General features: G+C 39.1%; 1 protein-coding gene across 4 annotated transcripts in view; it reads right to left on the bottom strand.

Annotated features, from left to right (window-relative positions):
- Positions 1 to 6,431: 6,431 nt before the first annotated feature.
- The window catches only part of ZDHHC2 (zDHHC palmitoyltransferase 2), a 36,334-nt gene continuing 27,022 nt past the window's right edge, over positions 6,432 to 15,743 (bottom strand). For all 4 annotated transcript variants that reach the window (XM_080589566.1, XM_080589565.1, XM_080589567.1 and 1 more), the window contains exons 7-13: positions 14,456 to 14,576; positions 13,644 to 13,776; positions 12,146 to 12,272; positions 11,871 to 11,963; positions 10,585 to 10,694; positions 10,056 to 10,133; positions 6,432 to 7,304 (exon numbers count right to left, since the gene is read on the bottom strand). In XM_080589566.1, the coding sequence (XP_080445692.1) occupies positions 10,093 to 10,133; positions 10,585 to 10,694; positions 11,871 to 11,963; positions 12,146 to 12,272; positions 13,644 to 13,776; positions 14,456 to 14,576 (625 nt within the window). In that variant the 3' untranslated portion in view covers positions 6,432 to 7,304; positions 10,056 to 10,092. The remainder of the gene's footprint in view (positions 7,305 to 10,055; positions 10,134 to 10,584; positions 10,695 to 11,870; positions 11,964 to 12,145; positions 12,273 to 13,643; positions 13,777 to 14,455; positions 14,577 to 15,743) is intronic.

Raw genomic sequence — 15,743 nt, 5'->3', positions numbered from 1 at the left:
AGAAACTTATATTTGACTTTTTTTCCCACTTGTATTTTTGGCTTCTGGAGTCAGATGATCCAGGAACATTATGTTCTGTCACTTTTTTTTTAAGCATTTAATCCCTTTCCTCATTAAAACTAGGCAAGAGGAATCTTTGAGACAGAAGAAAATCAGTCTGGAACAGATTGAGAGCATTTGGGGCATTTTCTGTTGTGAATCTGGGGGTGACCTCTGACATCCAAGAACTTTCCCTAATCTTATCTGCCTGCTTTCTCCAAGCTCGAGAATGATTCATTCCCTCATGCAGGAAGTGGAGCAAAAGTTGTACAAAGTCTGCATTGATGAATGAGGAACTTCTGGTTGAACTCAAACATGGAAAGAGAGTGTACAAAAGGTGGAAGCAGGGACAGATGAGCCAGGAGTGATGCAAAGACACTGTCCAAGTGTGCAGGGGTGGGTTAAGAAAGCCACCGTCTATCTGGAGTTGAATCTGGTGAGTGTACTTCAGGATGAACGTGACAGAATCAAGCCTAGCTTTTGAGAGGTTCTTGTTGGAGACAGCCAAGTAGCATATTTTATTTTATTTAACGGTTCCAAGTAGAATTTCCTAGCTTTATAAGCATTAGTGCTTAAGAAATCTATCGTGCTGGCTGAATGTTGAGTGGTAGTGCTTGTTCAGCTCTGTAAAATTCTTTTGTATAATCCTCCTTTTGTGGTCACTTAGAAGCTAGTAAAATGAGTACGTCAGTCCAATACTCTCTGGCAGGGCTCTTTTAGGTATTCCACTGAGGAGGGCTTCATGTTTTGATTCTGAGCTTACTTGTTTGGAGATATCTGATGTCACCTGGGATTTTGATTTAGAAAAATGGTACAGAAATGTACTGAAATCTCAACAGAAGAACAGTGTAGCAACTGTAATGTACAGTTGGATTACAGTGCAAACATGGTCCTCATTACTGGTTTCCATATGCTTACTGTCATGAAGCTGGATGTTCAGGGATTTTACTCTGTACTGGGCTGAGCCACACTCGCTCTTCCTGCCACGTTTATTTATTTTAAATATGCTAAATATTAGTTAATATACCATTCAGAGAGGGGGGCATGACTTGCAAGCCCCCTGTATCTTCACTTAAGCTTCCCAATGGTATCTGTTTTTGTGTTGTTGACATGCTTTTTGATCATTCTTTTTCCATTTTGCCAAGTGCTCTTTTTACTTGAGAACGTGCATATCCAGGTCTTCTGTCTTTAAACTCCTGATTGGTTTCTTAACGTTGAATTAATTAATAGCTCACCTAAACTAGTTGAATCCACTGAAATGAAGAAATATCTTCCATAGAGAATCAGTTTTTAGAACTTCTCAGTGAGCACCAACTGTATAATATTCACATGATGCTAATGGATTCAGGCTAGTGTGGGTTCAGTGCATTAGCGTGTAAAATAATTAAGAAATTAACTTTAAAATCAATAGACCTCAAGGTGTTTTTTTAATAATCTAACTGTACCAAGTCAGTGACAGCAAAGGAATCCAAAAGCCTCCAATACAACTTGTGGGATATGTTTGAATACTACAAATCTGTAGAATTTGAACAAAATCTCAGAAATAATAAAACCTAATTTTACATAGAGTAAAGCACAGATTGTCTCAGGATACTTTCCCAATCTCAACATGAAATTCTTTTTCTGGTATTCCTAAACCTGAGTGTATCTTGGTTGGTTTATAAGAGATTGTTTTGCTGTTTTCTTCCCTCTTGCCTGATTAGGGATTGTAGAGAAATGAGGAAGATTGTTCTGCATTATTTGTAGGAATATCTGAGGCTGCTGTCTCAGATTGCGAATGAGATGTGCTTGTTGATGCCAAATGTGAAGATCTCATCTCTGCAGAGCCTTCTCTCATCCTTTTTCTGCCAGCACAGATGAGATTTTTGTCTGCTGAAGGGAGAGAATTCTCTTCCCTGAGCGTGCTTTTTCTTGCTCCCATGAGATACTTGCCTCAGCTAACTGGGCTGGATAGTGTGAGGGCAGGAGGTGGAGGGAGAGGAAGCGAGGGGAAGCCTCCCCTTCCACGTGAGTCACAGAAAGCAGCAGCTGACTGTGAGGATGAAACTGCATCCCACAGAACGTGCTTCATCTGTGACCGGGCAGCAGTTCAGAGCCATGGTTGCATTCATCACCTTATCTGAAAAAGTGTTTTTTGCTTGGTTTTTAAATGCATTACATTGACTGCATCTTTTATTTAGCTTTCAACATACTATAGATGCGTTCTGCAAGCTCCTTGTTTTCCTTCATTCTTGTTCCTCTGCATGCTCTGGAGTGTGGCGGTGGTGTCTGTGATAGTGTTTTATATGAAGGTTAGTTGCTCAAGTGCTTATTCCATCATTGAGCTGCTGAATTCCTGTTTTGTGCTTGTCTGCTTGAACTAGTGGCCAACTTAATTGCTAATATAGGAAAATAAGTGGGCATATGTTCCTACTGTTCAGCTGTAACATGCAATTTGTATGGGTTTTTGTGGGGTTTTGTCTTTATAGCTGGTACTCCTTAAATGATCTGAGAATATTTTTCTGTTCGGAAGGGAAAAAAAAAAGGTTTCCCAAAACAGTGACTGTTGGGAAGCGTTGGGTCAGTTCCAGATACACTGATCGGTTATGGTGTGAATGGTGTGAACATGGAGGAGGGTGGGAAAGGGGACGTGGCTTCACAGGGTGCTCTCCCACCTGCTGCAAACTGTTGAGCCCATCTGCTCGAGAAGATTGCACTGCAGTGATCTAGGCTGAAGCCTGTAATGGTTGCCCCAGATACTGGGAGCTACACGGGCAGACCTCAGGATGACTGAGTTACTGTATTCCAGCGACCACTGCCATTAGGAAAACTGTAAGAAAGGAAGGGTTTGTCTATCTGGAATGGAACTAGGGAAGGAGAGGGATGAAAGGTATGTAGAGCTCTGTAGTGCCTCTCAAAGGGAAGACTTTTCTATTCGGACTGTTTTCATTGCCTTAGTATGGAAAGGAGGATGGGGTGGGCAGAGAAGAGAAAAGGGAAAAATTCAAAAGCTACAATGGGCAAACATCAAGGCTTGCCTTGGGTTAGGTCAGGTGCTGCTTGCTCAAACTTTCACCTCAGAAGGCTGCTGCTTTTCCTATCCTCTTACCTGACCACCCCTGAAAAAATGTTAGCTGCAAGTGGCAACAAAAACACCTCATCACCCATATGACATTACAGATTAAAGTATGTTCTTTTAACCTTGTTTTGGATGAGAACTTTTGTATAGGGTTCAATACCACTATTTATAAAAGTGTTTTAAGCCAAAACCCCACCGTGTCTATAGAAAGAGGGGTAAAGCTCCGCATGCGTGCTGCAGGGCATGGCTGAACTGGAAGGGGCTAGTTGCAGCCTCTACTTTCCATGAATGTTCGTGCAGCTTGTTCTGCCCCTGAGCAGACAGATTCCTCTCTGCGCCGGAGCAGACTGTTAGCAGAATGCAAAGAGGGGAAACGCAGGTGGCTAGAAGAACATGGAAGGACTGGAAAGAGCCCGACGTGAAGGAAAGCTGTAGAAAGACACAGTCCTGCCGTTGGTGATGGGCCAGGTGAGTAACATACTTCTCCTTAAGATCCTCGGTTCTATAAAGTAAGGAGAGTGATTCTTGGTGAAGAGGTGTGAGGAGGGGCACTTACAGTACTTACATTGTTACTGGAGCTGTAGTAGAGATGAAGGCTATTCTGCTGTGCAGGTGTGCTGTCCGTGAAACTGCAGGTGGTGTACCAATGACTACTCCAGCTGTGACTTGCTGAACATGAAGCGTTTATTTATGTGAGCAATACTTTAATAAGTGGCAAAATTCTACACAAAAGATGTGTGGAAACTTATTCCCCCACCCACCCCCCCATCCAACACAGCAGTCAGCTGAATCAGGGCAAGAATTCTTTCAGTCCACGTGTGGGACTAACAACAGCTCTAGAATACCATGCACTAAAACAAACTTGCTGCATCCAACCATGCTGAAGTCTTGCTTGAAGACCATGATTTTAAGTACACACAGTTAAAAAAAAAATATATAATTACCAAGGCTTCTTTAGTTCCCTGCCCGTGGGCTATTGACAAGCTCTCAGTCTGCAATTTGGTGCATATTAGCAGTTGTGTCTAATTGTGCTATGGGAGGAGCTCACCAACATCTAGGTGCTCAATTTTCTTATTAAAAATAGATCTCTGTGAGGACTCTGAGCATTGCATCAACTGATATAGAATGTGTGTGGACCACTTCTGGTGCAGAGATGTAGTGGATTTGTTCTAACCTACAAATTAAGGAAGCTTATTAAACAGGTGGGTGGCTAGTGATTCACATGACAGCTTTCATGTATACAAAATAAACTAAACTCTGCTGTCTTGAGGGACTCAGGCCTGGCTGAGGAGTCTGTCAAACTCATCCAACTTCCAATGAAGCCTGAAATGCAGGGCTATTTCTAGACAAATACCAGGGCTTTTTTTTTTTTAGCAAAAAAGTAGATTAGTAACAGTACAGTAGGTATAAAGCAGTCTTTAAAAAAAATACAGAAATTACCCAAAAGATTGTAGTAAAGTGCCTAGCAAGAATATTACAAAGAACAGGAGAATCAGTGTAAGCAGACAAACAACATTGCATTCTTGCGCCTGTTACCTGTTCACAAGTTCTCCCGCATGCATTGTAACAGCTCCGGTGCTCAATGACAATACCATTTTCACTTAATTATGTAAGGTATTAGGGCACTTCAAGCCGAAAATATAGTTGAATCAGAAACTACACCTTGGAGCACGCTTAGCTTACTGTCACCCCTGGAGAGAACAGCCAGGACCCCTCAAAGCTTCCTGCCATCGCTCCTCCTGGAGGCACAGCTCATACCCAACCTGAGATCAGGTATAGCTATGGCCTGCTGCCTCTGGTCTGCTGAACAGATACACCAGAATTACCCTCATTTTCTTTTTCCCCCTTCCCCTCCCCTCATGAATTTGTTTCTTGGCTCTGTGGCCTCCATCAGTTTTCTACTAGAGGGACAGCCTTTAGCTACATCAAAACTGCAGATTTAGGGCTATTGTGCTTTCTAAATGTGACTGCTGAGACACACCGGGCTTTTCTTGATGTCCTATCCCTGCCCTTTCTCTATATCAATTCCCAGCCTTACTGAGACCTGGCAGAGCCCCAGGCACAGCCAGGGAGGGGAGGCTGGCCTCCTTCCTGCCTAAGGGCAGGTCTGCCAGAAAGTCTTCTTTTCTGAAGAAAATGGTACTTAGTCTTGCTCCATACTTTTAGGTAAAGTTACATTAAAGCTGAATTTCAACTTTTTAGTCACTGTTTTCCAATGCACGCTCTGTGACAAACCACCCTGACCGTGTAAAAAAACAAGACTATACAGCTACAGAACTTGAAGTGTTAAAAATATATATATTTTCCCTCTCCCCCTTATCCCTTGACAAGTTAGCCTTTAAACAGACACTAAGGCAAAGTAAACTGACAGGACAACACTGAATAAATAGCTGTGGAAAACTTTTGGTTGCTAGGATGTCTGCAGGCATCGTGTAAACTGTGTGCTACCTTCATGCTCGTTTAAAAAAAGCCTTCTATATCAACGGATCCATACTCTGGCACTTCTGGCAAAATTCGGATGTTCTCAGGCTGGTAAAATTTTGAGATTTTTAAACAAGTTAAACCCAATACATTCTTCCTCATTGGAAAAAAAAAAGCCACATTTGTGCTCCCATAGTTACCACTTAAGTTGTAAATCCAGGAAACAAAACCTCAAAATTTTACGTTACCTGCCTGTAGAAGAGTTAATGATAAAATTTTTGCTTTCAGAAATCAGTCACTTAGTCCTGCTGCCGGCTTTCTAGCTGGGTTTGTTGTTCTTTAAAAACTGGAATCCTTCCACTGTGAACACACCAGCTAAGTAGTTCAGTTTTGAGAACTTCTGACAGGTTTCCAGGTTGTTGGGGTTTCTTTTGACTAGTTGTTTTACCTAGCCACCTAGAAAGCATAACTAAGATCCTTCTTGTTATTTTCAGAAAAACAATTACTTTGCATTTAAATGTAAACACTGATACTGTAAGTTTAGTGCATACAAAAGGCACAAGACAATTAGATTGGTGTTGCTGAAACTTCCCTTGACTGTGCAGTTTATAACACATCTTTTTATCATCAGGCTGGTAAACTTCAGTCTTAAAAAACCTGCTGTCTCCTAACTTAACGGAAGGGAGCTTCCTATATGCAGCAGTTTGGCTTTTTGGTATTGCAATCAAATGTCCTTTGTCCTGTAACTGCAAATATCATAAGTTATAACAATGTCTCCTTGTTTGGATGTGATATTCGTTAATTTACACAGTGAGAAATTCAGTGTCTTGAAGTGAAAAAAGTTGAGACAACTATTGAGATTAATAAAAAACTAGGATTTTAAAAGACAGTGGCCATCAAGAACATAGGTTGATTTAAAAAAAAAAAAGCACCTTTTTTCACTTCACCAAAGTGAAGTGCCAGCCTTCCTTTCCTTTAGGGGATAAAGGCTCCAAGTGGGAGAATAAAATCCCCAATTTCATAAGATGGTCCTGTGCAGCTTTCATCAAAATCCCCAGCTACCAGCTTTACTTACGTATTATCCATCTGAATGTGGACTTTCTATTCACTCATTTACCAGGGACTCACTGTAGTATTTAATTAACAAAGGAGGTTTCCCCCCTACCCTCCACAACTATTGAAAAGGGAGCCTTCACAATAATGTTTTCCAAAAGTGATCCAAAAATAGTCTGACACTTCACTAGGGTTTCCTTATCTTCAAAAAAAAGTTGCTTATCAAGCGCTCAAAAGAAAACACAGTCCACCAAGCCACTAAATTGTCCATAATCAACACTGATTGTTTTCCCACTTCATATACCCAGCAGTGCAAACATTTGATTTTTGAAGTAAGTCAAATACTTACAGCAATTTGAATTAACAGGTGAACTTTCAAAACCAAGGCGAGAACCTGGGCTGATACGTAGGGAGGTCACATATTTTTTGTGCTGAATATCAAAGTAAAACCAGCCACAGAATTTTTACAATAGTAAACTCAGACTTTTTTTTTTCCAAAATACTCAGAATCACCCTTCACCATTCAAAACCAGTAATCCTAAGTTGAAACGTTCTTTATGTGGTTCAAAAGTTGTATGTTTTGTTTTATGTTTCAAGCAGTGACATGGAGACAGCTATCATCTGTCAGTTTGTTTTCTGAGCACATCCACACAGGAGCAGACAGGAGCAGCTGGCTGATAGGGCTGATTTTTGGAAGAATCCATCTTCCTTCCACCAACAGCTTTTTCTTGAACTGGAACAGAACATAAATCACAAAACATGTTGTTAGTATTAAAGAACACTTAAATTATTGCAACAAGTCTCATCAACTCGAAGGGGAGGGCGAGCAACAGCTGAATAAAAATCCCACAAAGAAAAGGAACACAGACTGCTCACAGATATGTTATCAAGCCACTTCAGGATGACAGTGAATAAAAACTGACTACATTGTAAGCAGGCCACCAGTTTATAAAATGAACTATTTTTACAGTACTTCCAGGTACCTACATCATTAAAAAACAATTCTATATTACGTCAATGTGAACCACATCCAGGATTCTCAGTAATTAGTCCTCTGATTAACTATAAATACAGGATATTGAGCATATCCTTAGTTGGGACAGAAATGTACATTACTAACACACCAGCAGCGGCTGTGGGCTGCGTTTTTCATATCAAAGATTAAATTAGTTGGCTTGGTTATTGTGATTTCAGCATTTTTAATAAAGTATTTTAATCACTCCCTAGGAACAAATATAACTCAAAATACTGACAATAAAGGAATGAAGTTCCACGCAAGGTAGTGCCTTCAAGATACAGTAAAAAACTTTTTTAGATAAGGGTTCTTATTCCAGCAACTGTATGTCAGCTATATATAGATTATTGTGTGTGGGTATATCTATTCTTGTGGCCTCTCCAGAAAGTCTTTCCAAGTGCCACATAGAAAAATCTCAGGCATGGTTAAGGATACCACCAAACTGGAAGTTACGCTTGTGCAGAGAAATTATCAGTCCTCAGCTACTGCCCTTTTGAGATGTGCATGCTTTGCTCTGAGGCAAAACTGAAATCCAGGAACCCCTTCAGATTTTACACCTGCTCTTGGGAACACCACCTCCTCTGAAGACAAGTTCTCTCTTTAAAAAAGCTGTACTTCTAAATGGATGCGCTCACACTCAAAAAAAACCACTAAACAAAAACAGACAAAAAACAAGAGCTGAGGGTAATCAGACCACAAGCACAGGTCTAGTTGTTACTTTCCCAGACTGGATTAAAGAAATAAATAAATAAATAGCCGGAGACGTTTACCAAGCAATACAGCTCAAATAACAATTTTCTTACACACTGTGATTGTCTTGGGAACAACCCACACAATGTTTGACAGTCACAATGATCTGAATCACAAAGTTCCAAGTAGAACTCTGACCTAAGGAAACTAGTTATAATTAATACTTGTGCGATAATTCAAAAATCACTTTGCTTGCCTTTTTAAAGCCTGTCTCCAGTGCTTTATTCTTGAGTGGTGATGGCCCATAAACGATGTGAAACTAACTGAAGTTGTGTAATTGCTCATTTTTTCACAAAAGCTGCTCTTTTGTTGAAGCAACTGATGGATTAAAGAGGGCACAGGCATGTCATTTTAGGTTTTGAATGAAGGGTTAGAAATAGGAGTTTAGATCCCATAAAAGACATACACAGAGCAGGCAAAATTGCTGACACTGGCTGAGTTTCATTTCTCTCATCTCTAACTGAGCTCGTTTGACACCCACATGTTCAACACTTCAGCATTTCACAGTATCATCGCGTTGGTAGATGCTCCAGGAGGACCTATATCTGGAACCATCTGTGCCTTCATTCATCACTTAAAAAAGGAGCATGAGGGTCAACAATTTTCTAGTTTCTCTGATGAGTCCAACTTGATACACTGAACTTTTGGGAACTTTTTGCTACAAGCTACAGGCCATCTGTTGGTATGTGCACAACTACAGCTTTTATCATCTGCCTTGAGTGTAAAACCATGTCTGGCCACCCTAGTAACGATCACTGCAGTCCCCTGACTGCTTTCTGTGCCCCACACTTCTTCCAGGAGTGCCTGAGTGCAGCCTGACAACCATGACAGCATGTCCACGAGTCACACCACACACAAGTGGAGGACATCCTTTTGACACACTTCTTGAGGATGACTGAAAGAAGGCTTCCAACAGCAGAGGTTGAAACAACCTTGCCTGAACAACTCCTCCAATGTTGTTGCAAAACTGTACATTAACCAGTATGATGAAATTTTTAGGGCTGGAGTCTTAAATAGGAATCTTTTATTAAGCTTTAGAACTTAGGACTTAGAAGTCTTCTAATACTAAAGACTGTCCTCCTCTTGTGTACAGGACAGGCTTTCCTAGCTGCTTCTCAAACCTGTCTTTTATGTTGCAAGATACCAATGCAAGAAATCAAAAAAATAAATCTCAGTAAATGCACAGGAAGTTATACGGATACCTTTTATCTTCAGTTGGCAGCACTTTTTAAATGATTAGGATGCAGCTCAGTAGCTGGCATAGAAAAAGCTGCTAATAGTTTTACATATTAGAACAAATCTATTTTTCCCTTCATCATCTGATAGACCTTTGCCCCCTTTAGTAGACCAAGCTATGATCTGTTGTGTCACTGTTAATAACTAACTTCAGTTTTAAACCTAGCTTTACAAAGATTTGCTGTACAGCTTGAATAGTCAAAATTTCATTATCTTTCTAGAGAAAGGGAATAATAATATTTTGGGAATATTACCTAAAAGCAACGAGTATAAAGGTTAAGCAATATTTTGCAAGCATGAGCCATCAAGAAATCAGAGGCTTAGTTTAAAACTGAATTCACGGGCTGCTACTTCATGGTAAAACAAGAATAGAAAAAAAAACAGACATGAATTATTTAAAAAAAAAAAAACTTTCTTTTGTGCATTTTTGAAGTGGTAAGGAATCATGGAATAGCAAATTGAATACACAGAACAGTAACATACCTTTCCTAAAGTATTCAGGAGCTTCTTTTAAGGGAAGTTAGGTTTCATTTTCCATGGTTAATGCAGGATTGCTCATACCTGTAATACAAAAAAAAAGATATTTCAACAGGAAAGCTCTCGTGTTTTTCAGCAAATAATACAGCCTTTAATTATCAATCATCACCCTAATGTTGCTCCACTACTAAGTCTATTCCCATCCTGTGTCCATTACATGGCTTTTGTAACAAGGTGTCATCATATTCTGGTATAAGCAATTTGACCCCAAAAGAATTACCAGCCTAAGCCTAAAAGTTAACTGGTACCTACTAGTGCTGGTGCTCTCAGTACCTCTTGGTTGGGTTTAATGTGGAAGGCGACAACAGCTTGAAATACCCAACTTTCTACAAAGATGCATTTTAAATAAGCTTAGTAGCACAGCTCTAAGAAATACTAACCAAGTGAGCGTGCTCATTTTTACACTACATCCTCCAGAACTAGTTTACCAGGCAAATTACAGAACAAATTGTTGCAGTATAAATCAGTTCCTTACCAATTTTGCCCTTTTCAGCCTTTGCACCGATGTCTGACCAAGACTGCGTGTCGGTGAGGAGGTGGCTCTGGGAATCGCGCAGCGGCTTGGCAGGGAACAGGTGACTCTCACTGTAATGCCAAAAAGTGAATATTGTAGTAAACCTCAGTAATTTTTCCATTACCTTACCACACACTTCAAACAGTTTTGTCATCTGCAGTATCTTCTCTACCTTAGCTTGCGTATTTTCTGATGAGTCACTACACTTCTGTCATTACACACAGTGTAGTTGCCACAAATACAAGTGTAATCTAAAAGGCAACTCTAGCATAGAACGGGGAAACTTCCTAGTTTTTTCTTTGACAGATATTCTATCTTTACACACATATGTTCATTCCAAAGGCTCTCTAGCCATACGCTCTCCCATGAAAAACAGTGGAGAGAACATCTCCAAAATCTCTCTCCTGATACAGCTTATGGTTCCCTTCTCCCTGCTCAGATCATTGGGGCAAGACGTAAGAAGTTCTCCAGCTCGGTGGTGTTTTTTGTCTGTCAATGAACACCTTGCTAACATGGAAAGTATTTGTTTATGAATAAAAGATTGTCAGTATGAATCCATTATCATTTCTTAATCACATATCCATGTCTATTATCTGTATCATGCTTCATTACTTAAAGTTTGCTATAAAGTTACAATATAATTTACTAAGCCATTGCGATATTTTCATTTAGTTTGAAGAACATCTGCATGCTTTTTGTACTCTAAAGACATCATGACTGCAAAGGATAAGGATTAAGAAAACGTCTCTGATTATCAGCAGAAAAAAAATATTTGAATTGAATATACACTTTCCTTCCCACCCTCTACCGTAGCTCTCCCTGCCATACCTTGAGGCCTGAGATTTGCTTATACAAACCATTTTTCACCAGATAGGAAGCAGCAGGCCTCCCCAAAAAGCCTTCCAAGGCAACGCACCTGTATCACAGGCAGACCAACTAAGCATCTTGCATGCAGAAGGGAATGTTACTGGCACTAACTAGGCAGGCACAGAAAATTCAGGTCCAGGGATGCTAATGAATTGAGAAAGTAGATGGGGAGATGGGGTGTTACTTCCATGAATTTAAATACAAGTCTGAGGCTTAGCTGAATTACAACTTGGCTGTTTAAAATTTGACTTGTACTTCTTAACAGGAGACTCTTCGTTTGCTTACCACTTTTAAATATGTAAAACTTAGTTCGATTTCTATGTGCACTGACACAGAACAGAATATCAGCTACCTGAAATAAGTAACAAAAAGCAGATTACTTTTTAGAGGTTGAATTAAGACCACCAGGTGTGGAGACTTGCTCAGGATCCTGATTAACAAGGCAAGTTGGGAAGGAGCAACCATCCCCTAGGCTGAAAAAAATCAGAATTAGTGTCACACTTACAAAAAATGCTTTGAAGAACTGTTTGTTTTTCCCCTAAAACAAATATTACCATATCTAATTTCAGAAAACAAAGAAAAAACACCCCCCAAACCCTGTGTGTCCTGACAATTGAACGATTTCAGCAAATAAGGCATTAAAAGCTGAGCATACCTTGAAAACACAGGCAGCAGCCAATATTTCTTCTCATCACCAAACACCTGCCTTAGGTTCTTGCTGAAGCCCAAGCTAAAACCATTCTTGTCCGTTCTGTGACGAAATATGGGCGCTCTAAATACCTCTTAAAAATAAAATAAAAAAATCATTAGATTTCTTCACAATATAGCACATTTAAGTTTCACACCAGTATTCAGGCGATTGCACTGATGACATCTCCAGCCAAGAGGAAAGGCTGTACTGCTCCAATGACCTGGTTCACTCAGGAAAGCTAAAGTCACTGTTAGGCACCATCGTATGTGCAGGGGACAGGGGGAAATGTCCTGCCACCCTCCTCCCTGATCAAGGAGAAGGAACCTGGTTCTTAAGGTATGATATGTTATACGAAGGTTTTGGCACATGACTGTACAACAGACAGTATTTGAGAAACAAAAAAACAACAAACAAAGGGTATCCTACAGTAAGAACAATGGAAAAGAAATAAAGCTTAACCTACATTAGTAGGTAGCTTTTTACACCCTGGAGTATGAAAATCTCGTATGTTTTTACAGCTGCATGAAGAAAGCATTTTACCTGTGGACCCAGACCATTCCCCACAGATGCCCAATCTGAATTTCGTGGGGAAGAGAGCTAAATATAGCCTGAAGTGTCACAAAGCGCCCAAGGCAGAGAACTCCTCCTCTTTCCACCCAGTGACTGATAACCGTTTAATTCCCCTAATGGGCTCTACACCCGTAGACAAACCATGTCCTGATGTGCTGACAGCACAGCTCACAGAAACCACTCCGGATCCACATGGGGATCACGCTTCTGCAGCAGGCCAGGGAGCACTGGTAGCAACCTCCCGCGTGTAGGTATGCATGAGGTACCGAGGGCTTTACATTGTTCACAGTACAGAGGAAAGCCACAAACCCTAGAGAAATCTTGAAGTAAACAAGCTTTCCTCCAAATGAAATGTATTCAAAACTTTCCCATTAATCATTTGCATATTAGTAAATCCCAAGAAAACTGTGAAAAAAAATAATCAAGTAATTTGCTTGTTCTAATTCAACTTGTATCAACAGGAAAACATTTATAGATCTAGAAACTTTCATGAACATTGGTATTATTACAGTTCATGCTACAGTAAAGGACAGGCTCTCAAAGATCTTCTGCACTTCTTTGAAAAAAAATCGTTTCAATTGTAACCTGACAAACATGCATCTGGGCGGTGGGAAATCATGGTTTAATATTGATATTAAATTCAGTTAAACATACTCCCATATTAGAGGCACAGGCCAACTTCTCTGAGGTTTTTAAAATTAACCCATAACACAGAGTCCTCCCCACACATCTACAATTGCATGGTAGACAGGACTTGTAACTGTCAAACTCCCATTCACCTCTCCAAGTTCATTTACAAATAAATGTAGAAACGCTGCCTTAAAATCTGTTCTGATATAATAGACACCTAATATTTATTTTTTCCTGTCAAACGCAGGAGCATTAAACTTACCTAATGTTGACTTGTTCTTACTGACAAGCCAACAGTGGTACCCAAAGAGAGAAGACAGACTGACAGAAAACATAGCGGCAGCAAAAAATAAAAACATGATGTGGAACTTGGCTTGAGTATCAGGAAGGCCATTCTAAAAATAAAAGAAACAGGCTGTTAGAACTGGGGAAATAGCTGTTTAACTTGATTATTAATAATCCTTTATTCAGCCAAATCAAATTCAATGCAGACAGAAACGTATCACGCAACAAGAGCCTGAATAAATGAATTATGCACCTTTTATGCACAGATGGCCATGCAATTAGGTTGTTGACAGCATGGAAAGTAACTGGCCCTTTCTTGAGAAAGTACAAATACCAACCACAAGAACCTGACTGACATTTGGATTTGAACTTTCAAGTGTCTTTTAGAGGAGAATAATTTATCTTCCAAAAAATATCTCATTTACTTAGCTTTTTCAGAATACTGTAGCATAAATACTGCAAACCTGAGAAGGTAACATCCTAAATTGTGAACCAGATAGTCATAACAGATACACTAGAAAATTTCCCTGAAGCTTTTTTCATAGCATATCATTAGAACATATTAACAAAACCATCTATAATATCAATTCTCTTGTAAAATATTTTCTAAACGATTGTTAGTTTACGCAGCTTCAAAATAATGTAGGACAAACAGAAAAAAATTGTGTTACAACTATTATCTAAATTTTGTCTTAGGAGATACTAGGTTACAATGTAAAACCTCAAATCTTGTATTTCTTGCAGAGTAGTAACTACATGCACTGACTGTACATAAATTGGAGTACTTACTGTCCAAAACTTGATAAAATACTGTAAATCTGTTGCAGCAATGAAAAGGCAATACAGTAGAGAGTAAGCCAAGAAGAGAAGAAAAAATTTGTAGTTGGAGAATCCTACACAGTTGTTCACCCTGGTAACAAAAAAAATGTAAAGATGAAAATGGAATGTAAAGAAAGTTATTTGCTTTGCTTTCACCCAATTTAAGATTAAACTCATTTACTCCATAGAAGTTAATATCAATATGAAAACCCAGTTTTGCCCCCTATCTGTGATGCTTCAAGCTACTGAAATGCATTTTGGCTTCACGTTCCAAATTAGCATAGTAATTCTAACCAAATCAACCAACTAAACAAACAAAAATAACGTCACAAGGCAATGCCGCTTTCAACAGTTTACAGAAATTCAAATTTGTATTATTGTATGAAATCTGTTAATCTTTTGTTAACCATACAAATAAAGTTTACAGTAGTATGTGGTAAGATTCTGAAGCTTATGAGTAGTCATAGTAGGGAAATACTACTGTTAAATAAACAGAAATCATTCCATACCAGTGACAACATGATAGCAAACCAAAGTGATTAAGAACATTTAAATAAATATCAAAAAATTAAAATAAATCTCATTTATCCTTCTCCAGGCTTCACGTTCACCTGCTTCCTATTTTTAAAGGATTTACACATGATAATGAGCTACTGGTATACACTACCACCTAAGAGACATGTTGAGGGTTCATTTAGTACCACGGCAGCTTCTCATTAAAGGCAATGAATTTTGCAGTTCTATTAAGGACGTAATGATGCTACATCCACCAGATGAAAAATATTGGAGGGGTGCCCATGGAGAATTTATTGGTAAACAGCTTCAATTTTTTGTTATTTCTGTTAGTTTCTAAATACATTAAAAAACTAACCAAAGCTTATCATTGCACTGTGAACTTTGACAGAATTCTCCAGAGTTAAAATGAATGAATAAATAATAGAAGAAATCCACATTCCTTCTTTCTTTAACTAATTGATTTTCCTATCAGAAAGATTAGATAATTAAGAAAAGGCTACAGCCATGAAAGCAGCTATGTTGAAAAAATTCTGAAAAAAATAAAAAAGAAGGCTTGGAGAATATCAACTTCATCTGCTTCTAGAAGTACAGGACAAGTTATTGCAACTATTCTCTTATATAAGGAGATAGTGATGCTAATAGCAGGATACACAGTAATCAGAATAGGGTAAAATCTTAAAACAGCTCTCCCTGTACACCATTATCTATCCACAAGGTAGAGGGAGGTTGTTTTTTTGTTGTT

This window comes from Anser brachyrhynchus (assembly GCF_964034855.1).
Source record: "Anser brachyrhynchus genome assembly, chromosome: 4".
Classification (NCBI taxonomy): domain Eukaryota; kingdom Metazoa; phylum Chordata; class Aves; order Anseriformes; family Anatidae; genus Anser; species Anser brachyrhynchus.
Note: the sequence above shows the minus strand (reverse complement) of the source record. Positions and strands in the feature narration are given on the sequence as shown.